This window comes from Drosophila innubila, chromosome X (genome assembly GCF_004354385.1).
Source record: "Drosophila innubila isolate TH190305 chromosome X, UK_Dinn_1.0, whole genome shotgun sequence".
NCBI lineage: Eukaryota > Metazoa > Arthropoda > Insecta > Diptera > Drosophilidae > Drosophila > Drosophila innubila.
This window is the reverse complement of record NC_047626.1, coordinates 930,045-957,173: the sequence shown is the minus strand read 5'-3', so window position 1 is coordinate 957,173 and position 27,129 is coordinate 930,045. Positions and strand designations below refer to the sequence as shown.

General features: G+C 42.6%; 2 protein-coding genes across 7 annotated transcripts in view; one reads left to right on the top strand and one right to left on the bottom strand.

The window, feature by feature from the left end:
* The window catches only part of LOC117794153 (probable E3 ubiquitin-protein ligase HERC2), a 38,813-nt gene that overhangs the window by 8,869 nt on the left and 2,815 nt on the right, over positions 1-27,129 (top strand). The window contains exons 7-13 of the mRNA XM_034634662.1: positions 2,837-2,996; positions 3,077-3,718; positions 4,523-5,697; positions 5,797-6,170; positions 7,596-8,601; positions 19,434-19,689; positions 19,750-26,327. Of these exons, the coding sequence (XP_034490553.1) occupies positions 2,837-2,996; positions 3,077-3,718; positions 4,523-5,697; positions 5,797-6,170; positions 7,596-8,601; positions 19,434-19,689; positions 19,750-26,327 (10,191 nt within the window). The remainder of the gene's footprint in view (positions 1-2,836; positions 2,997-3,076; positions 3,719-4,522; positions 5,698-5,796; positions 6,171-7,595; positions 8,602-19,433; positions 19,690-19,749; positions 26,328-27,129) is intronic.
* On the bottom strand, positions 442-18,621 carry LOC117794152 (ficolin-1-like). 6 transcript variants are annotated; one of them, XM_034634658.1, is made up of 3 exons: positions 12,446-13,092; positions 9,913-10,048; positions 442-642 (listed from the first exon to the last, which is right to left on the bottom strand). In XM_034634658.1, the coding sequence occupies exons 1-3, from the start codon at positions 12,804-12,806 to the stop codon at positions 525-527; spliced, it is 615 nt and encodes a 204-aa protein (XP_034490549.1). In that variant the 5' UTR covers positions 12,807-13,092; the 3' UTR covers positions 442-524. The 6 variants fall into 6 exon arrangements, with proteins under 6 accessions (XP_034490549.1, XP_034490550.1, XP_034490551.1 ...); XM_034634659.1 differs by having other exon boundaries at positions 9,913-10,097; positions 12,495-13,092; XM_034634660.1 differs by lacking the exons at positions 442-642; positions 12,446-13,092 and adding exons at positions 9,512-9,854; positions 11,301-11,459 and having other exon boundaries at positions 9,913-10,850.

Here is a 27,129-nt window from a genome sequence, read left to right as displayed (position 1 = left end):
CTGTCTGTCTGTCTGTCTGTCTGTCCGTCCGTCTGTCTGTCTGTCTGTCCGTCTGTCAGTCGTCTGTTTGAATGCGTCGATCTCAGATACCATAAGAGCTAGAGACTTCAAACTTGGTATGTAGGTTCCTGGATACCATAGACAGATCAAGTATGTTCTTAGTTTTGTTTCGGACCACTATATCATATAGCTGCCATAGGAACAATACATCGAAAATGAAGCTTTAGTATGAAAAAGTTTTTTTGTTTGTTGAGATATTAGAATCAAACTGATAAAATATGCATCTGGGCTGGTATTTTACATCCTGACCAAATCGGATTAAAATCGGTCCACTATATCAAGTTTTAGTATTGTAGATAGAGAGAGAAATAATGCAGGCATGAAGGCAAAGATATAAAGAGAGGGAGAGAATAACATAAGCAATTAGAAAAGATAGAACAATACAGATAATTACAACGGTTTTTATTTAAATTTTCTTGAAAAATATGCACATTATAAAGAAACTGCTTTTAAGACTTATGAATTCACTTTTTGGGCCGAATCATCATAACGGCCTTCTTCAGGGAGTATTCAGATCCCCGAAAGCGGTGCCAATTGACGCCTTTTTCAAAATCGTTGTTTCCGTATGTTCCCGTCAATTGGCTGTAAGAATTCGAGTTAATAATCGAGGTTTTCAAAAATAATTAAGATTAAATCATACCAGAATTGACAATAAACGTCGGAAATGTACCACCAGGCGCCAGTGTGTCGATCGGCGCAGTTTGTATCCGATAGACCATCATTATCCCGATCGAATGTAGAAAATTGGCTGCCACGATGCCATTTAAATGAATCACCTGCAGTTCCACTGGCATCTCCCAAAGTGTGTAATTCATATTGTTGATCCTCGTTTCCAATTGCGAATTCCTCGTACTTCTCAAACGTTTTATTGCCCTCGAAGTCCTCGAGAAGAACAAGTAACTCTTGATTTCTTTCTGCCGTTATTTCATATATCTTGTCCAAGCCCATGAAGAACTCGCCATTTAGATTACCAAATCCATTTTTATATTCCGTCCAGTTTCGATTAAAATTTACACTGCCATCAATCCTTCTCAGGATAATGGTCCAACCTCCTCCTTGGGTTTCCGCATCGCAGGCAACTTTAAAAGGTTGACTACTAAATTTGGGGAGGAGTATTTCATTAATCCCACTAGACTTAGCATCGGTACAATTGTGTGGGACAAGTAACTTTCTATTAAGCTCCTGCTCCGTTCTAAGATGTTGATTTTCATTTTTAAGCAATTGGATATTAGACTCCTTGTCAAGTACAATTTTCTTTTGGTTTTCCAACTCTGCTTGTAAAGTCAGAATATTCGCTTCCTTATTAATTAAATCTTTTTTTTGTAGGTCGAACTCCGTTCTCAGAGTTTGTATGTCTGCTTTCAGTGATCGAATTTCTTTTTCCCTATTAATTATATCTTTTTTCTGTTTTTCGGTCTCTGCTCTACATTGATTATCCGATACCACAACATTTATTTCTTTTTTTAGTAGTTCAAGTTCCGTTTTTATTAACTGCATGTCCGATAGAAGAATCTTATGTTCCTGTCCCTGTTCAGCTCTAATAAATTAATAATTTGATTAGTTAAGAAAAGGTTTAATACTTAGTTCGGGGGTTTCAATGTCTCTTTGATCTTTAGATGTCAGACAATCTGTCTTAAAGAGTCAATATCGATTTTTCAGTATTTAAATAGAGCAATGTGATTTTTCAACATATAAGTCGAATGTTCTTTATAAATAAAGCAGTTAAGAAAGCATTTTACTAACCGTTCCTGCATCTTTTAATGAAAGAGTCTTTCAAATCATAATTTTTTTTTTCAGGTTTTTGATCACACTGCATTTTTTAAATAACTTGTGTCTTAATTTTTCGATTTGGTAAATTTGAAACGCGATTATAACGACTAAAAAACTGAAATTGCTTAGGCAACACTTTTTCAAACAGACTACTTTAAAAAATTAATATCTGTCAAACACTTTAAAGAGACCTTGAAAGACCGGAACTTATGATTAATTCAACTTACCTTATTTCGGACAACTGAGAACTTATTGAATTTAATATATTGACCTCTTTAGATGGAGGAGGTGTAGTTGCATCAGATAAGAAAGTGAAGGCACTCAACATTAGGAATATACAAATAATATTCTGCAACATTATGCCACTTAATTTGACTTCTTGTTAAATAAGACTGACTGAGTCAAAACTTCACTTGTTGAGAATAAATGAAAACTAAAGTGAATCCAGACATCACAAGCTTTTTATACACTTGTCATATATGTAAAAATATGTATATATATATACACTAGCATGAATTTCTTGAATATACGATTATTTGAATTGACCCGACTTGACTCTAGAATTTTGGCATAGTCCAAATTCAAATCATACGATTTAAAAATAATTATCAGCATTACTTTTAGTTCGTAAACAAGCTTATCATTTGAGTTCTTGATTGTTCGATCCACTGATGCCATACGCAGATCAAGTTCGTTTTTATTTTTGGATCGGACCACTAAACTAAACCTAAACTAAACACTAAACCAAATTGTTAAAATATGCATTTAAGTTGATTTAAGTTGGTACATTCTGACCAAATTTGGTCTAATTCAGATCCATATATCATATAGCTGCCATAGGAACAATCGGTCGAAAATCAACTTTCAGTACAGAGTAGCTGGGCACAGGGTATCCTACGGTCGAGCGTGCTCGACTGTAACCGGCCACTTGTTTGACATATTTTTTAAAGCATGAAACTAAGGTTATTATTAATGAAATAATGATTTTTTGATTATTTTTTGTCAGTTGCGAGTCGGATAACCTGCGGGCATTGCTGGAACTGAACCTGGGCAAGGATCTGAGCGTGGAGCTGAGCACGCCAGCACATCGGAGTGTGATGGAGCAACTGCTGCAGCATCACAAGCTGGGCAAATATATGGCCACCCAGGGCGCCAATGAAGAGAAGGTGGGAGTGAGAACTGGACAGACATGCAGACAATTCTTTCAATTTCAATATCAATCTCAATCTTTTTCCCCTCTCTTCAGGTAGCGACTCCTGCAGCGACGAGGTTAACGCACTTTAGTTCGGAGTGTGTGCTCTCGCAGCTGCTGGGACTTGTGGCGAATCTCATGTGCAGTGGACCTGGACTGCAGCCGGCGGAGTTGCAGTGTCGTCATCTGGACAAGTCCACGCTGCTCAGTGGTGGCCTCTTGCTGCTCCAGCCGAGCAATCCCTTTGACGAGGAGAAGGGCGAGGCGAGGAGCACGCACAGCACAGCCGGAAATACTCCCACAGAGGCGCCATTACCAATTGCACCCACACGACGTGCCGAAAATCGTGTGGATAGCTTCATTTCTGGCCTGGCTGAGGCGCGTCTCTGCGATCCCTTGGTGTCCAGCTGGTTAAGCCGCACGGAGCGTTACTGCAAGTCGCATAATCTCATGTGGCATCAGGAGTTTGCCACCGAGCATCCGGTGCAGGAGCTGGAGCGTCTCCTCACCGCTGTTCTGTTGCGTCATCAGTGCCTAGGCGGATTAGTTCTGTGCTCCTTAGAGCAGACGGATGCAGGAGGCAGAGGCGGAGGAGAACAGCTGCCCAAGCAGCTGGGCGAGATTATACGTGCAGTACATCAGGCCAAGTGGTCGGTGGTCAGGACACGTCAGCAGCTGAATCGCAGCTACAAGGAGGTAGGTTGAAAGATGTACTAAACTCAAGAGATCCTTAAAAACAAAGAGATCACTTTTGATTATAAATCGATCCTTGATTAAAAAAGCATCTTTGATCGCGAAATGTAATGCTAAGGGAATTTTGACAAATACAACCTTCAAATCTCCATACCTCTGTCAAAACTGAACCGATTTTCAAGCGGAATGTCATTTTGATCATGGCTTGGCCTCCAAATTCATTCTACATTCAACTTTAATTAATTTTGTAAAAAAAATTATTTCCCTCTAAATCTTCGATGCTAAGGGTCCCCCCTTTGATATTTTGAAAAATGAAAATTTTAAATCTAAAGTTTTCACTTTTAATTAGCTCCTAATATCATAATTAGTATAAAACAACACTTTAAAACTGATTCTGAGACATTTCATTTTTTTGTAAAAAATCATGTGAAAATGAACAAAAATTTTGACTTGTAAAATGGATGGATCCAAAGTCTGACCAACTTCGAACTCTCATAACTTTGTCAAAACTGAACCGATTTTCAAGCGGAAAGTCATTTCGCTCATGGCTTGGCCATTAAATTCATTCTGCATTTAAATTTCAATAATTTTGCAAAAAAAAAACTCTTCTCTAAATCTTGGGTTCGATTATTTTATTCAGATCATTGATCAGTGATTAATAGGAAACAAAATTTGTTAATTTTTTTTGCAATTTTAAATATCTAAAATTGTTGCTGCAAAATTGCAAAAATATAAATATCGTGGTCTTTTTAAATTCAAATGATGAGCTTAAAACCGTTTTAATAAATGTGTGCCTATTTTGTTTAGGTATGTGCTCCGATGCTGGAACGTCTGCGCTTTCTGCTGTACGAGGTGCGTCCGGCGATAAGTGCACAACAGCGCGGATTGCGTCGATTGCCAATACTCCAAAGATTGCCACGTTTTCGGTTGCTAGTAAGGCGTCTACTACAAGAAATGAGGGCAGCCAAGCAGCAGGAACCGTTGGCCAAGCCCGAAGATCTGCTCAATGCAAGCATACAACAGCAGCAGCAGCAACAACAACAGCAACAGCAGGAATTATTAATCTATGAACAGGAGGAGCAACAACAGGAACAGCAGGAGAAGAAACCCAAAGAGGAGCAAACGCAGCAGGAGCTAAAACAATTGGATGAACAGCAGGAAACACTTTTGAGGCGTCTCTATGAGCAACAACAATTGCAAACGGAACTCGAATTGGATGCCATATTACTGCAGGATATTGTGGACTTTGCCTTGCAGGACAACTGCGATGTGGAGACAGTGCGTCGTGCCATGTACTGCCAAATGCAACGCTACCAGCTGCGTTTGGCGGGCTTGCAACTGGTGCAACAATTGCTGGAACTGCAGGGCCTGCTGGATGCCACACAATATAGTCTTTTGAGCGGTTATTTGGGGCTGCATTTGAAATCGATGGCATCGGGAGCAACGCCACAACATGTGCTCGGTCAACTGCACATGATTAGTGCCTATCAGAAGACGCACTTGCTCCTGGCACAGTCCAGAGTGTTGGATTGGGCGGTGCGCGAACTGAGACGTCTGGTGAATCAGGAGCAACAGAATCCAATGCGCGGCAAGGACAGCTGTAATCTGAGCACTTATGTGCTGCTCAAGCGTTTGCCACGTGCACGTTTCCTGATCAGTGTCTTCGGGCTGCTGGCCAAGGAACTGGGTGCCAATGAGCTGGGACTGTTGATCAATTCGGGTCTGCTGGGCACAGTGCTCGGCCTGTTGGCCCAAACGGGCTCGGAGACGGGCAGCAGGCGGAACAGCTGTGAGTTGAGTGTCCTTTACGAGGACAGTGTGCTCAAGCAAAAGTCCAGCAAGGCGCCATTGAGTGGGCCCGATCTGGCCAAGCTCATGAAGATCGGCACACGCATTGTCCGCGGCGGCGACTGGAAGTGGGGCGACCAGGACGGTAATCCTCCCGGCGAGGGACGCATCATCAGCGAGGTCGGCGAGGATGGGTGAGTCCGAATCTAATTGCGAATCCATTTACACATAAGTAAATAAATTAAGAATAAAATATTGAAGTAATTAATGCTTATTATCTATATGTTTTTCAGTTGGGTGCGTGTTGAGTGGTACACGGGTGCCACCAATTCCTATCGCATGGGCAAGGAGGGACAGTACGATCTTCAGCTGGCGGACAGCGCCTTGAATGTCGCTTCACCCACAGAACCGGAGCGTGAGGAGTTGGGCACAACGGAGCCACCGCCAAGCAGTGAATCACATCCCTCCAAATTGTTGCGACATTGTGCCGCCAAATTGCTGCAGATTCTGGCCGTGGGTAGCGGACTCCACGGTGCCCAGCTGGACAAGCATGCTCTACGTGGCGTCACCAGCATGTTCCGTGCCATGCTCGATCCAAAACCCGCCTTGGCCAATGTTGCCCACTGTCTCGGCTGGTTAAATCTCGGCTTTATACGCGCCATTGCAGGTGCGTCCAAAGAAAAAGATCATTCTCGCATTTATCAGTCATCTTTTCAGCTATAGATTCGATTGATAATATGCAATATATCTAGATTAGCTATGAAAATGATCGATTATATACTGTTCAGCCTTGGAATTGAATTTGAAGAGATTGTTAAGATCTCTGCGAGTTTAATGAGTTCTTAAAGTGATGAGATATTAAACAGAAACCTTGAAGAGTTGCAAATTTCAAGAGATCATTGAAGTATTGAAGAGATTGATGAGCTCTTAGTGTGATCAAAGCGATAATAAAAATAAGCTTGAAGAGTTGAAAATTTTTGAAAAGATCGATGTTATCTTAAAGTGATAAACTTGCTATTATAAAGAGATCTTGAAGAGTTGTTTATTTTCAAGAAATGTTAAAGAGATTGATGAGATCCGTACACTTGTAACAAATCATGCCAATTTGGCTATGTAATTTTGAGAGTTAAAAATTTCAAATCTCCATACCTCTGTCAAAACTGAACCGATTTTCAAGTGGAATGTCATTTTAATCAAGGTTTGGCCTCTAAACTCATTCTGCATTCAAATGTAATTTATTTTGCAAACAAAATTATTTTCTCCTAAATCTTGGGTCCGATGCTAAGGGTCCCCCCTTTGATATTTTGAAAATTGAAAATTTTAAATCTCAAGTTTTCAGTTTTAATCAACTTCTTATGTCCTAATTAGCATCAAACAACACTTTAATTTTGATTTTGAGACATATCATTTTCTTGTAAAAAATCATGTGAAATTGAACCAAAATTTTGACTTGTAAAGTGAATGGATCCATAGTTTGACCAATTTCGAACTCTCATAACTTTGTCAAAACTGAACCGATTTTCAAAGGGAATGTCATTTTGATCGGGGTTTGGCCTTTTAATTCATTCTGCATTCAAATTTAATTAATTTTGTAAAAAAAATTATTTTTCTCTAAATCTTGGGTTCGATGCTTAGGGTCCCCCCTTTGATATTTTGAAAATTGAAAATTTTCAATCTCAAGTTTTCACTTTTAGTCAACTCCTTATATCGTAATTAGTATAAAACAACACTTTAATTTTGATTTTGAGACATTTCATTTTCTTGTAAAAAATCATGTGAAATTTAACCAAAATTTTGACTTGCAGAGTTGCCAAGTCCACAGTCGGAATATCTTCAAATTGCCATAACTTCGACAAAACTTAACCGATTCTTAATCGGAATGTCATTTTGATCATGGTTTTGCCTCTTAATTCGATCTGCATTTAAATGTTGTTAAATTCGTTAAATTGAAATTAATTTTACAAGATCTAGGTTTGGATCGTCTAAAAAATAAAATAAAAATAAAAAGTAAAAATTTAAAAACTTCTTGTATATTGAAGAGTTATACAATAGTACACATTTTTGTATTGAACTAATAATCGTAATTTTGCAGGTGACTGTCCACGTCTCTGTCTGGAGCTGAGTGCTCCGAATTGGCTGGCACACTACTTCAATCTGTTGGAGCAGCCGGCGGGCAATGAGAGAGGCGTCTATCGGCAGCTGCACTGCCTGCGCCTGCTGCAGTGCATCCTCTGCTCGTGGAGCGTGGAGCAGGAGCCGCGCATGGGGCATCTGGTGCGTCAGCTGTTCGCTACGCTGGGCCGGATTGCACTGCATTGTCCCGGCGATGCGACACTGCAGCCGCAGGAGGGCGGCAAGGGGCGTGTCCTGTTGACGGCCTCGCATTCGGGCAGCGTAGCCGAGGAATTGGTTGGGCTACTACGTCGTCTGCACACGCTGCCACATTGGAATGCGGTCATCAATTCGTTTTTGGCCCAGAAACTTTGTGTTGCCGCCGAGTTGCTGCAGGGCGAGTCTTCTCCTCTGCCGCCGCTGGATGCGGAGCATGGCTTTGTGCTGGGAGTGCTCAGTGCCATGGGTGGCTATGATCTGCGTCCGCGTGTGGGACTCCATTGTTTTCACGAGGGCAGTCACATGATCATTGCCAGCTTCACGCACAAGGGACGCTGTCTACTCGCACCCAGTTGTCCTGCATCCAACTCCGCGACGGGATTGGTCAAGGTACCGCTGTCGACGGTCTTACCGCAATTGGATCACAGTGTGTTCAGTTTGACGCGCCTGCCCATGAATGAGATGCTGCTGAATGCGTGGACAGTGCTACTCTATGGTCCCGGCAATTTCAATCCCAATTCGGCCAATGGCAGCTGGGAGCTGCTGCTCAACTCCAGCACCGAAGGACGCCTCGATGTACGTCTGTTGCGCAGTCAACAGCTTCAGTTGTCGGTGCTCCACACAAACGGAGTGCTCTACCGTCATCAGGCGGCCCTACGCAAGATCCTCAAGCAACGTGCTCCCGCTGGCGGCTACAACAACATCGAGGGCAACGAGGAGACGGAAACGGAGCCGGAGCCAGACCCAGACCAGGAACAGGAGCAGCAGCAGGAGCGGCAGCAGCAGGAGCAAACCAACAACCCAAGCAACAATGCCAACAGGTAAGGCTCTATTAAATTGTATAAATCCGTTATACCCAATTCACACTGAGCAACATCTGCCATCTGACATCTGTCATCAATTCTCGAGATGGTCCCATAGTTTTAAACGTGCCGAAATTTGCCCCATGTTTCCAATCGGTCTCAAGCCGATAGTTATCGAAAGCAACACTAGAAATCTGACATTTGCTATGAAAATGTAAACAAAATGCATTGCAAAACAAAAACAATAGAAGTGAATAATAACAAAGGGTCAAATCATGTAAGTAAAAAATAGTATTTAAATTGTTTTCGCTAATACTTATCACATGGTCAGCAGAATTGAAGAATCTGTGGAATGAGTGAAATACACCACTACCATCAATTGCATGACCTGAAGACAGAGCACAGAGAGAATCAAAAGACCCAACAAAAGATACTGTTATCTGTTTTTTTTTTACCTGAATGACAAAATCCGAATTCGGAAATCCGAATTTTATGTTTATTTTTAAATAAAAAATGGCAATTTGCAATGGCATACATCTTATTTCATCAGCCGATCTGTAGCTATATATTTGATATTTGTATATACATATTTGAATTGGCAGCCATGAATAACAAGTAATAGTGAATAATTTCTGCTTAAAATCCATTTTTTGTAAAATTTAAAATTTTTATACAATTTCTCATATTCAGACGTCAAGTCTTAAATTGATGGTAGATGATAGATGTTCCCAGTGTGAATTACAGTTTCACATCTACCATCATTCCCATGCGTTCCCCGTCGTTTATTGTTTGCATTATTATATTTGTTTATTAAACATTAATAATTAAAATAACAGTTTAAAGTTTTTAAAAACTGACTTTGATAGAAAATAACTTATATTTTTATATTTATATTTTGAGGCAGAATCAAATGAGAGGTAAAAACAAGAAACAGTTGACATTCCCCAAGGTAATCGGTTAAGATTTGACAAAGTGTAACCGTTTAAAATTATTGAAAAGTGTCAAAGCGAAAGTAAAGGAAAAATAAACAGTGATGAAAAAATTATAACTTCCAATTTGGAAGCAAAATCAAATTATATGTAAACGGATTAGATTAAATTTACTATCTGGGCCGAATCATCATAACGGCTGTCTTCATGGAGTATTGAAATCCCCGAAAGCTGTCCCAATTGACGCCTTTGTCATAATCGTTGCTTTTGTATGTTCCCGTCAATTGGCTGTAAGAATTCGAAATAATAATCGAGGTTTAAAAAAATAATTAACATTAAATCATACCAGATTTGACAATAACCGTTGGAACGGTACCACCAAGCGCCAGTGAATAGTTGGGCGCAGTTTTTATCCGATTGACCATCATTATCCCGATCGAATGTAGAAAATTTGCTGCCACGATGATATAAGAATGAATCACCTGCAGTTCCAGTCGCATCTCCCAAAGTGTGTAATTTATATTGTTGATCCTCGTTTCCAATTGCAAATTCATCGTACCTCTCAAATCTCTTATCACCCTCGAAGTCCTCGAGGAGAACAAGTAACTCTTGATTTCTTTCTGCCGTCATTTCATGAATCTTGTCCAAGCCAATGAAGAACTCGCCGTACAGATCACCAAATCCATTTTTATATTCCGTCCAGTTGCGATGAAAGTTTACACTGCCATCCATCCTTCTCAGGATAATGGTCCAACCACCTCCTAGGGTTCCCGCATCGCAGACAACTTTAAAAGGTTGACTACTAAAGTTGGGGAGGATTATGTCATAAGTCCCGCTAAACATGGTTTCTGTACAGTTGTCTGGCTTAAATAACTAATTAAGCTTATCCAATTTTTTAACTTTTCCATCTATTAAATTTCCCTGACGCTCATGCTCCGTTCTGAGAAGTTGACTATCTGTTACATCTGTGACACTTTTCGTCTGTTTCTCCAGCTCTGCTTTTAAAGATAGAATATTCGCTTCCTTATCCTTTACATCCTTGTTTTTTTGCTGCAACTCCGTTCTCAGAGTTAGGATATCCGTTCTTAATAATTGATTATCTGCTTTCAGAGATCGAATATCGGTTTCCCTATCAATTATATCCTTCTTCTGTTTCTCGATCTCGGCTTTACATTGATTATCCGATATTTCAGCATTTATATCTTTTTTTTTAGTAGTTCAACTTCCGCTTTTATAAACTGCATATACGATCGTAGAAGCTTAAATTCTTGTTCCTGTCCACCTCTATTAAATGAATAAATTGATTAGCTAAGGAAAGGTTCAATATATAGGTCCGGTTTTTCAATGTCTCCTTAAAATTTATATGTTAGACAATCTATCATATAGAGTCAATTTCATTTTTTTTAGTATCCTAATAGAGCAATGTGATTTTTAAACATATAAGTCGAATGTTCTTTGTAAATAAAGAATGAGGTTGACTAACCATATAATGAAAGAGTCTATCAAATCAGGTTTGAGGCTTTGAATGTTACTGCATTTATTAATTACGAATATTTGACCCGCAACTACCACCTCTCACCAAAAATTCGATATGACTTATGAGTTAATGAATCGATTGAAAAACTGAAATTGCTTGTGAGACACTTTTTTATACACATAACTTAATAAAATGAACAGCTGTCAAACACATTAAAAAAACATTGAAACCCGGCACTTAGTATTGTTTCAATTTACCTTAAATTGGTTTCGTTAGATGGATGAGGTAAAGTTGCATCAGATAGGAAAGTCAACATTAAGAATATGCAAATCATTTTCTGAAACATTTTGCCGCTTAAGTTTACTGAATGTTTAATAAGACTGACTGAGTCAAAACTTCACTTGTTGAGAATAAATGAAAACTAAAGTGAAACCAGACATTCCTTTCTTTTTATACCCTTTTCATATACAATATATAAATATATGTACGCGTATATATATATGTATATGGGATTATTTGACTTGAGCCGACTCCGCAGATCATACGACTCGAAATTATCAGCATTACTTTTAGCTTGTAAACAAGCTTATCATTTGAGTTCTTGATTGTTCGATCCACTGATGCCAAATACTGATCACAACCGAGTGTACTCGAATTTAGGATACCCCATACTCAGGCACTGCTATTTTATTTTTCGACGTTGTACTTGAATATCACGAAAAAAAAACCTCTACAAGAGGTACAAGTCTAGTGACGAAAGCATATTCCAGACCCAAAATTTCATATATAAAATCTTGTGACGAACAAAATAAAGTTACAAATAAAACTTGTAAATAAAAATATAAATTAAAAAAATTATAAAAAATTTAATAAAGTTGTAATAAGTTGCTAATTTTTGTTTTTGTATACATTGAATTTTGATGCAGAATCAAGTTAGTTGTTAATAAAATAAATTCGCAAGGTAATCGGTTGAGATTTGACAAAGTTATGAAAGCTTAGAATTTTAGAATAGTGTCAAAGTAAAAGTAAAGGAATTTTGTTTCCAATTTGGAATCAGAATCATATTAGATTTAAACAATTAAGATGAAATTCACTTTTTAGGCCGAATCATCATAACGGCTTTCTTCAGGGAGTAATAGGCTCCCTGAAATGCGTCCCAATTGACGCCTTTGTCTTGATCATTGTTTCCGTATGTTCCCGTCAATTGGCTGTAAGAATTCGAGTTTATAATCGAGGTTTTAAAAAATAATTAACATTAAGTCTTACCAGTATTGACAAGAACCACTGGAACGGTACCACCAGGCGCCAGTATTTAGTTCGGCGCAGTTTAAATTCGATCTACCATCATTATCCCGATCGAATGTAGAAAATTTGCTGCCATAATGATCTGAGAATGAATCACCTGCAGTTCCACTGGCATCTCCCAAAGTGTGTAATTCATATTGTTTATCCTCGTTTCCAATTGCGAATTCCTCGTACTTCTCAAACGCCTTGTCGCCTTCAAAGTCCTCAAGAAGAACAAGTAACTCTTGACTTCTTTCTGCCGTTATTTCATGTATCTTGTCTAAGCCCAAGAAGAACTCGCCATTTAGATTACCAAATCCATTTTTATATTCCGTCCAGTTTCGATGAAAGTTAACACTGCCATCCATCCTTCTCAGGATAATGGTCCAACCACCTCCTAGGGTTCCCGCATCGCAGACAACTTTAAAAGGTTGACTACTAAAGTTGGGGAGGATTATGTCATAAGTCCCGCTAAACATGGTTTCTGTACAGTTGTCTGGCTTAAATAACTAATTAAGCTTATCCAATTTTTTAACTTTTCCATCTATTAAATTTCCCTGACGCTCATGCTCCGTTCTGAGAAGTTGACTATCTGTTACATCTGTGACACTTTTCGTCTGTTTCTCCAGCTCTGCTTTTAAAGATAGAATATTCGCTTCCTTATCCTTTACATCTTTGTTTTTTTGCTGCAGCTCCGTTCTCAGAGTTAGGATATCCGTTCTTAATAATTGATTATCTGCTTTCAGAGATCGAATATCGGTTTCCCTATCAATTATATCTTTCTTCTGTTTCTCGATCTCGGCTTTACATTGATTATCCGATATTTCAGCATTTATATCTTTTTTTTAGTAGTTCAAGTTCCGCTTTTATAAACTGCATATACGATCGTAGAAGCTTAAATTCTTGTTCCTGTCCACCTCTATTAAATGAATAAATTGATTAGCTAAGGAAAGGTTCAATATATAGGTCCGGTTTTTCAATGTCTCCTTAAAATTTATATGTTAGACAATCTATCATATAGAGTCAATTTCATTTTTTTTAGTATCCTAATAGAGCAATGTGATTTTTAAACATATAAGTCGAATGTTCTTTGTAAATAAAGAATGAGGTTGACTAACCATATAATGAAAGAGTCTATCAAATCAGGTTTGAGGTTTTGAATGTTACTGCATTTATTAATTACGAATATTTGACCCGCAACTACCACCTCTCACCAAAAATTCGATATGACTTATGAGTTAATGAATCGATTGAAAAACTGAAATTGCTTGTGAGACACTTTTTTATACACATAACTTAATAAAATGAACAGCTGTCAAACACATTAAAAAAACATTGAAAACCGGCACTTAGTATTGTTTCAATTTACCTTAAATTGGTTTCGTTAGATGGATGAGGTAAAGTTGCATCAGATAGGAAAGTCAACATTAAGAATATGCAAATCATTTTCTGAAACATTTTGCCGCTTAAGTTTACTGAATGTTTAATAAGACTGATTGAGTCAAAACTTCACTTGTTGAGAATAAATGAAAACTAAAGTGAAACCAGACATTCCTTTCTTTTTATACCCTTTTCATATACAATATATAAATATATGTACGCGTATATATATATGTATATGGGATTATTTGACTTGAGCCGACTCCGCAGATCATACGACTCGAAATTATCAGCATTACTTTTAGCTTGTAAACAAGCTTATCATTTGAGTTCTTGATTGTTCGATCCACTGATGCCAAATACTGATCACAACCGAGTGTACTCGAATTTAGGATACCCCATACTCAGGCACTGCTATTTTATTTTTCGACGTTGTACTTGAATATCACGAAAAAAAACCTCTACAAGAGGTAAAAGTCTAGTGACGAAAGCATATTCCAGACCCAAAATTTCATATATAAAATCTTGTGACGAACAAAATAAAGTTACAAATAAAACTTGTAAATAAAAATATAAATTAAAAAAAATTATAAAAAATTTAATAAAGTTGTAATAAGTTGCTAATTTTTGTTTTTGTATACATTGAATTTTGATGCAGAATCAAGTTAGTTGTTAATAAAATAAATTCCGCAAGGTAATCGGTTGAGATTTGACAAAGTTATGAAAGCTTAGAATTTTAGAATAGTGTCAAAGTAAAAGTAAAGGAATTTTTGTTTCCAATTTGGAATCAGAATCATATTAGATTTAAACAATTAAGATGAAATTCACTTTTTAGGCCGAATCATCATAACGGCTTTCTTCAGGGAGTAATAGGCTCCCTGAAATGCGTCCCAATTGACGCCTTTGTCTTGATCATTGTTTCCGTATGTTCCCGTCAATTGGCTGTAAGAATTCGAGTTTATAATCGAGGTTTTAAAAAATAATTAACATTAAGTCTTACCAGTATTGACAAGAACCACTGGAACGGTACCACCAGGCGCCAGTATTTAGTTCGGCGCAGTTTAAATTCGATCTACCATCATTATCCCGATCGAATGTAGAAAATTTGCTGCCATAATGATCTGAGAATGAATCACCTGCAGTTCCACTGGCATCTCCCAAAGTGTGTAATTCATATTGTTGATCCTCGTTTCCAATTGCGAATTCATCGTATTTCTCAAATACATTGGCTCCCTGATAGTCCTCGAGAAGAACAAGTAATTCATGACTTCTTTCTGCCGTTATTTCATGAATCTTGTCTAAACCCATGAAGAACTCGCCATTCAGATCACCAAATCCATTTTTATATTCCGTCCAGTTTCGATGAAAGTTAACACTGCCATCCATCCTTCTCAGGATAATGGTCCAACCTCCTCCTTGGGTTTCCGCATCGCAGGCAACTTTAAAAGGTTGACTACTAAATTTGGGGAGGTGTATTTCATTAATCCCACTAGACTTGGCTTCTGTACAATTGTGTGGTTGAAGTAGCTTTCTATTACGCTCCTCCTCCGCTCTAAGATGTTCAATTATATTTTGAAGCAATTGGATATTAGACTCCTTGTCAAGTACAATTTTCTTTTGGTTTTCCAACTCTGCTTGTAAAGTCAGAATATTCGCTTCCTTATTAATTAAATCTTTTTTTTGTAGGTCGAAGTCCGTTCTCAGAGTTTGTATGTTCGTTCTAAATAGTTGTATATCTGCTTTCAGTGATCGAATTTCTGTATCCCTATCAATTATATCTGTTTTCTGTTTTTCGGTCTCTGCTCTACATTGATTATCCGATACCACAACATTTTTATCTTTTTTCAGTAGTTCCGTTTTTATAAACTGCATGTCCGATAGAAGAACCTTCAGTTCCTGTCCCTGTTCAGCTCTATTAAATTAATAATTTGATTAGTTAAGGAAAGGCTTAATACTTAGTTCGGGTTTTTCAATGTCTCTTTGATCTTTAGATGTTAGACAATCTGTCATAAAGAGTCAATATCGATTTTTCAGTATTTAAATAGAGCAATGTGATTTTTCAACATATAAGTCGAATGTTCTTTATAAATGAAAGCAGTTAAGAAAACATTTTACTAACCGTTCCTGCTTCTTTTAATGAAAGTGTCTTTCAATTCATAATTTTTTTTTTGAGGTTTTTGATCACACTGCATTTTTTAAATAACTTGTGTCTTAATTTTTGGATTTGGTAAATTTGAAACTCGATTATAACGATTAAAAAAACTGAAATTGCTTAGGCAACACTTTTTCAAACAGACTACTTTAAAAAATTAATATCTGTCAAACGCTTTAAAGAGACCTTGAAAAACCGGAACTTATGATTAGTTCAACTTACCTTATTTCGGACAACTGAGAACTTATTGAATTAAATACATTGGTCTCATTAGATGTAGGAAGTAGGTTTGCATCAGATAAGAAAGTGAAGGCACTCAATATTAGGAATATACAAATAATATTCTGCAACATTATGCCACTTAATTTGACTTCTTGTTAAATAAGACTGACTGAGTCAAAACTTCACTTGTTGAGAATAAATGAAAACTAAAGTGAATCCAGACATCACAAGCTTTTTATACACTTGTCATATATGTAAAAATATGTATATATATACACTAGCATGAATTTCTTGAATATACGATTATTTGAATTGACCCGACTTGACTCTAGATTTTTGGCATAGTCCAAATTCAAATCATACGAATTGAAATTATCAGCATTACTTTTAGTTCGTACACAAGCTTATCTTGTGAGTTCTTGAATGCTCGATCCACTGATCACAAGCACACAAAAAACTTTTTGTACTAAAACTTAAGTTTCAATCCATCGTTCCTATGGCAACCCATAAAATTGGGGACCTGGAAATTATATGAGAACTATAGATTTTCGGTGAAAACAGCATAGAATTGCCCGTAGGTTACGAATTAGTTATCATATTTTGTGAACAAAAATTTATGATAATACATATAGGTATACATATACTTAATTTGAATGAAATTGTATTTATTGTTTGCATTATTACAATTTTTATTTTTCTATAAATATTTTATATTAATATTGCATATATGTACAAAGAGAGCGAGAGAGAGCAAAATAGGAAAGAGATATATTAGGAAGTGGGTGAGAGAGTAATGATAGAGAGGTAAAGTGAGAAAGCGAGAGAGCGTGGCAAAGAAAGACAGAAGGAGAAAGGGAGAGAATCGGAGGCATTGCAAATAGTATTGTAGATAGAGAGAGAAATAATGCAGGCATAAAGGCAAAGATATAAAGAGAGGGAGAGAATAACATAAGCAATTAGAAAAGAGAGAACAATACAGAGAATTACAATGGTTTTTATTTAAATTCTCTAGAAAAATATGCATATAATAAAGAAACTGCTTTTAAGACTTATGAATTCACTTTCTGGGCCGAAGCATCATAACGGCCTTCTTCAGGGAGTAATCAGATCCCCGAAAGCTGTCCCAATTGATGCCTTTGTCAAATTCGTTGTTTCCGTAGGTTCCCGTCAATTTGCTGTAAGAATTCGAGCTAATAATCGAGGTTTTAAAAAATAATTAACATTAAATCATACCAGAATTGACAAGAACCGTTGGAACGGTACCACCAGGCGCCAGTACTTTCTTCGGCGCAGTTTCTATTCGATCGACCATCATTATCCCGATCGAATGTAGAAAATTTGCCGCCACGATGATCTGAGAATGAATCACCTGCAGTTCCACTGGCATCTCCCAAAGTGTGTAATTCATATTGTTGATCCTCGTTTCCAATTGCGAATTCATCGTATTTCTCAAATACATTGGCTCCCTGATAGTCCTCGAGAAGAACAAGTAATTCATGACTTCTTTCTGCCGTTATTTCATGAATCTTGTCTAAACCCATGAAGAACTCGCCATTCAGATCACCAAATCCATTTTTATATTCCGTCCAGTTTCGATGAAAGTTAACACTGCCATCCATCCTTCTCAGGATAATGGTCCAACCTCCTCCTTGGGTTTCCGCATCGCAGGCAACTTTAAAAGGTTGACTACTAAATTTGGGGAGGAGTATTTCATTAATCCCACTAGACTTGGCTTCTGTACAATTGTGTGGTTGAAGTAGCTTTCTATTACGCTCCTCCTCCGCTCTAAGATGTTCAATTATATTTTGAAGCAATTGGATATTAGACTCCTTGGCAAGTACAATTTTCTTTTGGTTTTCCAACTCAGCTTGTAAAGTCAGAATATTCGCTTCCTTATTAGTTAAATCATTTTTTTGTAGGTCGAACTCCGTTCTCAGAGTTTGTATGTCTGCTCTACATTGATTATCCGATACCACAACATTTTTATCTTTTTTCAGTAGTTCCGTTTTTATTAACTGCATGTCCGATAGAAGAATCTTATGTTCCTGTCCCTGTTCAGCTCTATTAAATTAATAATTTGATTAGTTAAGGAAAGGTTTAATACTTAGTTCGGGTTTTCCAATGTCTCTTTGATCTTTAGATTTCAGACAATCTGTCATAAAGAGTCAATATCGATTTTTCAGTATTTAAATATTTTAAATAACTTGTGTCTTAATTTTTCGATTTGGTAAATTTGAAACTCGATTATAACGACTATAAAACTGAAATTACTTAGGCAACACTTTTTCAAACAGACTACTTTAAAAAATTAATATCTGTCAAACGCTTTAAAAAGACCTTGAAAAACCGGAACTTATTATTAGTTCAACTTACCTTATTTCGGACAACTGAGAACTTATTGAATTAAATACATTGGTCTCATTAGATGGAGGAAGTAGGTTTGCATCAGATAAGAAAGTGAAGGCACTCAACATTAGGAATATACAAATAATATTCTGCAACATTATGCCACTTAATTTGACTTCTTGTTAAATAAGACTGACTGAGTCAAAACTTCACTTGTTGAGAATAAATGAAAACTAAAGTGAATCCAGACATCACAAGCTTTTTATACACTTGTCATATATGTAAAAATATGTATATATATACACTAGCATGAATTTCTTGAATATACGATTATTTGAATTGACCCGACTTGACTCTAGATTTTTGGCATAGTCCAAATTCAAATCATACGATTTAAAAATAATTATCAGCATTACTTTTAGTTCGTAAACAAGCTTATCATTTGAGTTCTTGATTGATCGATCCACTGATGCCATACGCAGATCAAGTTCGTTTTTATTTTTGGATCGGACCACTATATGATATAGCTGCCCTAGGAACAATTGGTCGAAAATGAAGTTTTAGCATGAAAACGTTAGTTGTTTGTTGAGATATCTAAACCAAATTGTTAAAATATGCATTTAAGTTGGTACATTCTGACCAAATTTGGTTTAATTCGGATCCATATATCATATAGCTGCCATATGAACAATCGGTCGAAAATCAACTTTTATAAAAGAGTAGCTGGGCACAGGGTATCCTACTGTCGAGCGTGCTCCACTGTAACCGCCCACTAGTTGACATTTACTAAAAGTGAATGATTTTTACAAGTGAAAAAGAAAAAAACAAAATAATCATTATTTACTGTCCCTGCTATTTATTCGAAAGGAATAGACGGAAAGAAACATTGCTTAGCTTTTTATCCATTTGACAATTATTCATTCATTCGATTCCTTGCTCTACATTTAACACACATTTATCCTGGTTTTCCTAATCCTTGTTTGCTTCCAAACAGCAGCAACAACAGCAATGGAAGCCAGTGCCAACAGGAGCAGCAGCTGCTCATCCAGTGTCTGCTGCTTAGGGCAACTCAACCGTCTCCGGTGAAGGCGTGTTATAGCTATCAGGATCTGTCGACGGCGGCATTGAACTGCGTGCAATCCTTGGCGAGTCAGGCGTATGAGCAACTGCATGCAAATGCCGAGGATCAGTTGGAGGAGCAGCTGGTGCAGCTGGCGAGTCCAGCACAGCCGACAATGGTGCATGGCATACCCGTTTACAATGTCCAGGCGGCCAAACAGGAGCAACTGCAGCCGCAAAAGCAGCGGGAACAGGAGCAGGAGAGGGAACGGGAACGGCAACGGGATCGGGAACGGGTAAGGGAAAGGGAAAGGGAACAGTTGAAACATCAAGTGACCAGCGATGCACAATTGATTGGCAAGATTATGGAAATGGGTTTCACGCGCGGCACAGTGGAATTGGCACTGAAACAACTATCGCTGCAAGCGGAGGCGATTCCCACTCCCGAGCAGATTGTCCAATGGATATTGGAGCATCCGGATGTGTGTGCCAATACCATTGAAGAGGAGGCGAATCCTGAACCCGAAACCGAAACCGAAACCGAAAAGGAAACAATGGGAGGCAGTAGCTCCTCCTCCTCATCCAGCAGCTCATCCAGCACCTCATCCAGCAGCTCCAGCTCCAGTTCGGACACCGTTGAGGGTCAATCCCAATTGAAGTTTGAGACGCGCAAGGATTTCCAGACGGCGGATCACTATGCGCTGTATGTGCGGGGATTGGTGCGTCCGGGAATGTTGGTGCGTTGCTGTCGCGACTTTGAGGAGATCAAACAGGGTGACATGGGCACCGTGCTCATTGTGGATACGGAGGGCTTACACGATCTCAATGTTCAGGTGGATTGGCGCAACCATGGCAGTACCTATTGGGTGTGCTTTGTCCATTTGGAACTTGTGGAGGCCTCGACACAAAGTCAACTGTTGTCACGTCCACCGCCGGCGATAACAGTGGGCGCCAAAGTGAGATTACGCCAGCATGGAGCTGGCAATCGTCTGCTGCGCTTGGGCGGATCAAGATCTATACAATCGGACTACGGACAGGTGACTGCGATGCGGGGTAAACAATTGACCGTGGAATTTCCGCATGAATCCAATTGGCAGGGACACATCAATGATGTGGAACCGTTTCCCATGCCCATGGAACCAATGCCAACGCAGTTGAATCCCACTCAAAGTCAGTGCCTGGATCTCATTGAGGATTGGTCGCGTTGCATCCGATCCTTGAGTGTTAGCTCCAATGAGACGGCTGCCAAGCATCTGTTGGATGGCAGCGGTCTTGCCTGGCAGAGCTGCTCCAGCGGCGGTCCTTGTCGGCATTGGATTCGCTTGGAGCTACACGATCGCGTGCTCGTCCATAGTCTGGCCTTGAGGGTCAGTCCGGAGGATCATTCGCATATGCCGTCGTTGCTGGAGGTGCGGGTGGGCGAGTGTGTGGACAGCCTGAAGGAGTACACCTGGATACCGGTGGGCTCTGGAGCCAGTCGTGTTGTGCTCATGCAACAGGCGACCAGCTATTATCCCTGGATCGAGATTGTCATCAAGCAGTGCCAGAACAATGGCATTCAATGCAAGGTACATGGCCTGGAGTTCATTGGTCGACGTCAGCAGCCGGATATACAACATATGCTGGCCAACGCGCAGTTCCTCGCCTGTGAATATGCAACGGGAGCGGGAACGGTGGCAACTACGGCAGCTGACGGCGGTACCGCCGCTGGAGCAGGTGAAGCCGCTTCAAGCTCCAAGGATGCGCTGCCGGCGACAGCGGAACAGGAGCTACCCTGCACCGTCATGGTCTGGGGACTCAACGACAAGGAGCAACTGGGTGGACTCAAGGGCTCCAAGGTCAAGGTGCCCAGTTTCTCGCAGACCATCAGTCGCCTGCGTCCCATACACATTGCCGGCGGCTCCAAGTCCCTGTTCGTGGTGAGTCAGGACGGTAAGGTCTATGCCTGTGGCGAGGGCACCAATGGACGTCTCGGCTTGGGTGTAACCCACAATGTACCACTGCCACATCAACTGCCAGTGCTGCATCAGTATGTGGTAAAGAAGGTAGCGGTGCATTCAGGCGGAAAACATGCGCTAGCTCTTACCCTCGACGGAAAGGTCTTCAGTTGGGGCGAGGGCGAGGATGGCAAGCTGGGACATGGCAATCGCACCACATTGGACAAGCCGCGACTCTTGGAATCGCTGCGGGCCAAGAAAATCAGGGACATTGCCTGCGGCTCATCGCATTCGGCGGCCATAAGCAGCCAGGGGGAGCTCTACACCTGGGGATTGGGTGAATACGGTCGTCTGGGACATGGCGACAATGCCACACAGCTGAAACCGAAGCTGGTGACGGCACTAAATGGACGTCGGGTCATTCAAGTGGCTTGTGGAAGTCGTGATGCCCAGACTCTGGCCCTAACCGAGGATGGAGCCGTCTTTAGCTGGGGAGACGGTGACTTTGGCAAGCTGGGACGTGGCGGCAGCGAGGGATCAGCTACTCCACATGAGATCGAACGTCTCTCCGGCATTGGTGTCATCCAAATCGAATGTGGTGCTCAGTTTAGCTTGGCTCTAACCCGTGCCGGCGAGGTCTGGACCTGGGGCAAGGGTGACTACTACCGGCTGGGACATGGCGGTGATCAGCATGTTCGGAAACCGCAACCCATTGCGGGCTTACGTGGTCGTCGTGTGATCCATGTGGCCGTGGGTGCACTACACTGTCTGGCCGTCACGGATGCGGGTCAGGTGTACGCCTGGGGTGACAACGATCACGGCCAGCAGGGTAGCGGCAATACCTTTGTGAATAAGAAGCCCGCCTTGGTCATCGGTCTGGATGCGGTCTTTGTGAATCGTGTCGCCTGCGGCAGTTCGCATTCCATGGCCTGGGGTCTGCCCAATGCCACGGCGGATGAGGAGAAGCGTGGTCCGGTGCCATTTGGCAGTACACGTGATCCCTTGGGCGGTAGCAGCCTAGGCATCTACGAGGCGGAGACACAAAGTGCTCTACAAGATGGCAAACTGGATGCCAAGACGTCAGCGGGCGCAACGACAGCCGCGGGAGCAAGTGCATCCAATTCGCTGGCCAGTCTTAGCGAGAGCTTGGCCTTGGAGACGCCAGCAGCACGGCAAGCGGCCTTGGGGCATGTCTTAAGGGCCATGGGCATACTCCAAGCCAGGCAATTGATTGTGGCGGCTCTGACGAGTCATAGCAAGGTGAACTACAAGGAGACCTCCGCCAGACAGACGACAGCCGCACAACTGGAGCTGGAGGAGCAGCTGACAAGTGGGCAAGCGGGCACAACAGCAGGCGGAGCAGGTGGAGGAGCTGCTACCACAACAACAACGGCAGCTATAGCTCAAGGTGGAGGCGAAGCACCTGCTGATGTCAATGATGCGGCCTTGCTGGCCGAGCAACCGAGTCCCGCCGAGACGCTGGAGACACCACTACTGCCGGCCGTGGCTCCGACACCGTTGAGCGCCTTTCAGAGCTTGACGGGATCGCTGAGCATGTCGGGCATGTCGGCGGGCTCGCATTCCCGCATGTCCGCCAGTGCCATGTCCGTAATGGCGGCCACCATGACCCAGCAGGAGGAGATGCTGGCCCAAATCAGTCATCCACATGGCCTCGATGATTTTGGTGCCTTGCTGCAGGAGCCGGAGGCGAAGAGTCTCGTGGAGTTGCTCAAACTGGCCGTCTGTGGACGCTGTGGCGCTGCAAGCACGGCCGCAACCATAGCGGAAACCTTAATATCGCTGAGCAGCAATGCGGGCATTGCGTCCATGCTGTTGGAGACTTGCATCACCGAGCTGGAGGATCTGTGCACCTCGCGTCATTGTCTGGGCAAGCTGCCCAAGCCGGTGATGCAGGAGAGCAGTCATCCCTATGTGGACAACATGAATGTGAGTGGCACGGTGCGCATACCAGGTGCCGAGATGCTACGCATTGAATTCGACAGTCAGTGCAGCACGGAGAAGCGCAACGATCCCTTGGTCATTATGGACGCAGCTGGTCATATGTTGGCCATGAGATCGGGTCGAGAGTTTGCCCACTGGGCTCCGGAGATACGTGTACTCGGCGATGAGTTACGCTGGAAATTCTGCTCGGATAGCTCGGTCAATGGCTGGGGCTGGAGATTCTGGGTGCACGCCATCATGCCGGCTTCCACGCTGGGCGAGAGTGGCTCGGATCGTGCGGTGTTGTCACAGCCATCGATGGCTCTGGTGATGGCCTTGCTGGACTCACGACTGCTCGCGCCGCGTCCCACCCAGGTGTTGCTCCGTCTGGCGGCCGCCTTGGCTTCCTGCGCTCAGCTGGGTGCGCTGAGTACGGCCCAGCGGATTTGGGCCTTGAAGAAGCTACATGCGGTATTGCTGTTGGAGCAGGCACCGCGTCCCCAAGAGCCGGCATTGTCGGCCATACTGCTACCGCTCGTACCGGAGCTACTGCGTCAGTATGAGTACGAGGAACCGCAGGTGCGTGGCGGCATACACCTGATGCACTCGGATTACTTCAAGACCTTGGCGGCTCTGGCCTGCGACATGCAATTGGATGCGAGCTTAAGTGCCAGCAGTTGCTCCGCCAGCGCCTCTTCCTCCTCGTCGTCGTCGGGGGATGTGCACAAGTGGGCGTGGTTCAAGCGGTATTGCATAGCCGTTAGGGTGGCCCAATCCCTGATACGACGCACCGAGTTGCCACGTCAATTTTGCCTGGAGGTGCGCAAGAAATTTGCTGAAATGCTGCCGGCTCCAGCTGCCGCAGCCATCGGAGCAACTGCATCTGCATCTGTCACCTGCGCTGGCTGTCAATCTCCGGCGGCATCTCTGATCAATTCGACCAACTCACTCACTTCGAGCACGGCGAGCAATGTCTCTCTGACGGAGCCACAACAGGGACTGGGACTGGGACTAGGACTGGGAGTGGGACAGGAACTGCAGCTGGAGGTGGTGCATTCGAAGGAACCGCTGCCGTTGCTGCTGCACGAGGATCATCAGCTCTTTCAGGCACCCCACGATGCCCAGCTGCTGCAGTGGCTCAATCGACGTCCCGACGATTGGGCCTTGAGCTGGGGCGGCGCTAGTACCATCTACGGTTGGGGTCACAATCATCGCGGCCAGCTCGGCGGCCTCGAGGGCAGTCGGATTAAGACGCCCACACCGTGTGAGGCGCTGAGTCTGCTGCGTCCCGTGCAGCTGGCGGGTGGAGAACAATCCCTGTTTGCGGTCACACCCGATGGCAAGCTATTTGCCACCGGCTATGGCTCTGGCGGACGTCTGGGCGTGGGTGGCAGTGATTCGTGGGCGATACCCACGCTACTGGGCTCACTGCAGCATGTGTTTGTCAAGAAGGTGGCGGTGAATTCCGGTGGCAAGCATTGTCTGGCCCTAACCACGGACGGCGAGGTCTATGCCTGGGGTGAGGGCGAGGATGGCAAGCTGGGGCACGGGAATCGCATGAGCTACGATCGTCCCAAGCTCTTGGAGCATCTCAATGGCATGAGTGTGGCGGATATAGCTTGTGGTAGTGCTCATTCCGCCGCGATTACGGCCAGTGGACACGTCTTGACCTGGGGCAAGGGTCGCTACGGTCGTCTGGGACATGGTGACTCGGAGGATCAACTGCGTCCGAAGCTGGTGGAAGCCCTGCTGGGCTACAGAGCCATCGACATTGCTTGTGGCTCCGGAGATGCCCAGACCTTGTGCATTACGGATGATGATAACGTGTGGAGCTGGGGAGATGGCGATTACGGCAAGCTGGGACGTGGTGGCAGCGATGGCTGCAAGCTACCCTACAAAATTGAGAGTCTAGCCGGCCTGGGTGTCATCAAGGTGGAATGCGGCTCACAGTTTTCGGTGGCATTGACCAAATCCGGTGCGGTTTACACCTGGGGTAAGGGAGACTTCCATCGTCTGGGACACGGCTCCGTGGATCATGTGCGGCGACCCAAGAAGGTGGCCGCCTTGCAGGGCAAGAAGATCATCTCGATAGCGACGGGCTCGCTGCACTGCGTCGCCTGTAGCGATGCCGGCGAGGTGTACACCTGGGGCGACAACGATGAGGGACAACTGGGCGACGGCACTGTGACGGCCATACAGCGGCCACGCCTCGTTGCCGCCCTCCAGGGCAAGCATATTGTGAAGGTCACCTGCGGATCGGCCCACACGCTGGCCTTGTCCACCTCCCAGCTCAGTGAGCGACTGCGTCCGTTGCCCAATCCGCCGCTGGAGTATGATCTGGTGCGGGACCTGTCGCCGGAGGCATTGCACGCCCGTTTAATACTGCTCCATCACTTTTCGGAGCTACTGTGTCCCTGTCTGGCCATGTTGCCCATTGCCGGCGATTTGAGTCTAGGCGCGCTCAAGGACGTGCTGGTCTACAACATCAAGGAGGCCGCCTTCCGTAAGGTCATACAAACGACAATGGTGCGGGATAAGCAGCATGGTCCGGTCATCGAACTCAATCGGATTCAGGTGAAGCGTTCCAGGAGTCGGTGTAATGGTCTCGCCGGCATCGATGGCATGAAGAGCGTATTTGGCCAAATGGTGCAGAAGCTGCCGCTGCTCACCCAGGAGGCACTGGCTCTGCCGCATCGCGTCTGGAAGGTCAAGTTCGTGGGCGAGAGTGTCGATGATTGTGGCGGTGGTTACAGCGAATCCATTGCCGAGATGTGCGACGAACTGCAGAACGGAAGTGTACCGCTGCTCATCAGCACGCCCAATGGGCGTGGCGAGGCGGGCGCCAATCGGGATTGCTTCCTGCTCGATCCCACACTCACCTCGGTGCTCCAGATGAACATGTTCCGCTTCCTCGGCGTCCTCATGGGCATTGCCGTGCGCACGGGCTCACCTCTAAGTCTCAAGTGAGTACAACTTTTTATTTAATACAATTTCTTTATGTTACTTATACCCGGTACCCATTAAAAATGAGCAAAGAAGGGTATTATGTGTTTGGCAGACTGCATGTAGCAGACTAAAGGAGGCGTGGATCAACAGCCGAGTCGATTGCCGTCTGTCTGTCCGTCTGTCTGTCCGTTTGTCCATCTGACTGTCTGTCCGTCTGTTTGAACGCTTCGATTTCAGAGACCATAACAGCTAGAGACTGTAAACTTGGTATGTAGGTTACTGAATACCATAGGCAGATCAAGTTTGTTTTTATTTTTGGATCGGACCACTATATCATATAGCTGCCATAGGAACGATACATCGACAATGAAGTTTTAGTATGAAAAAGTTCTTCGTTTGTTGAGATATCAAAACCAAACTAATAAAACATGCATCTGGGCTGGTATTATACATCCTGACCAAATTTGGTTGAAATCGGTTGACTATATCATATAGCTGCCATAGGAACGTTACATCGAAAATGAAGTTTTAGTATGGAAAAGTTTTTTGTTTGTAGAGATATCTTAACAAAACTGATAGAATATGCATTTAACTTGGTTTTGTCCATCCTGGCTGAAGTTCGTTCAAATCGGTCGACTATATCATATAGCTGTCATAGGACCGATTGGTAGAAAATCAAGTTTTAGTATGAAAAAGTTTCTTGTTTTTTTAAGACATCCTAACCAAACTGACAGTGAGTCGGGATATAAAGTTTTATACATATAATAACAGCCCAGGATGTATAATACCAGCCCATATAGATTATGCATATAAAACTTT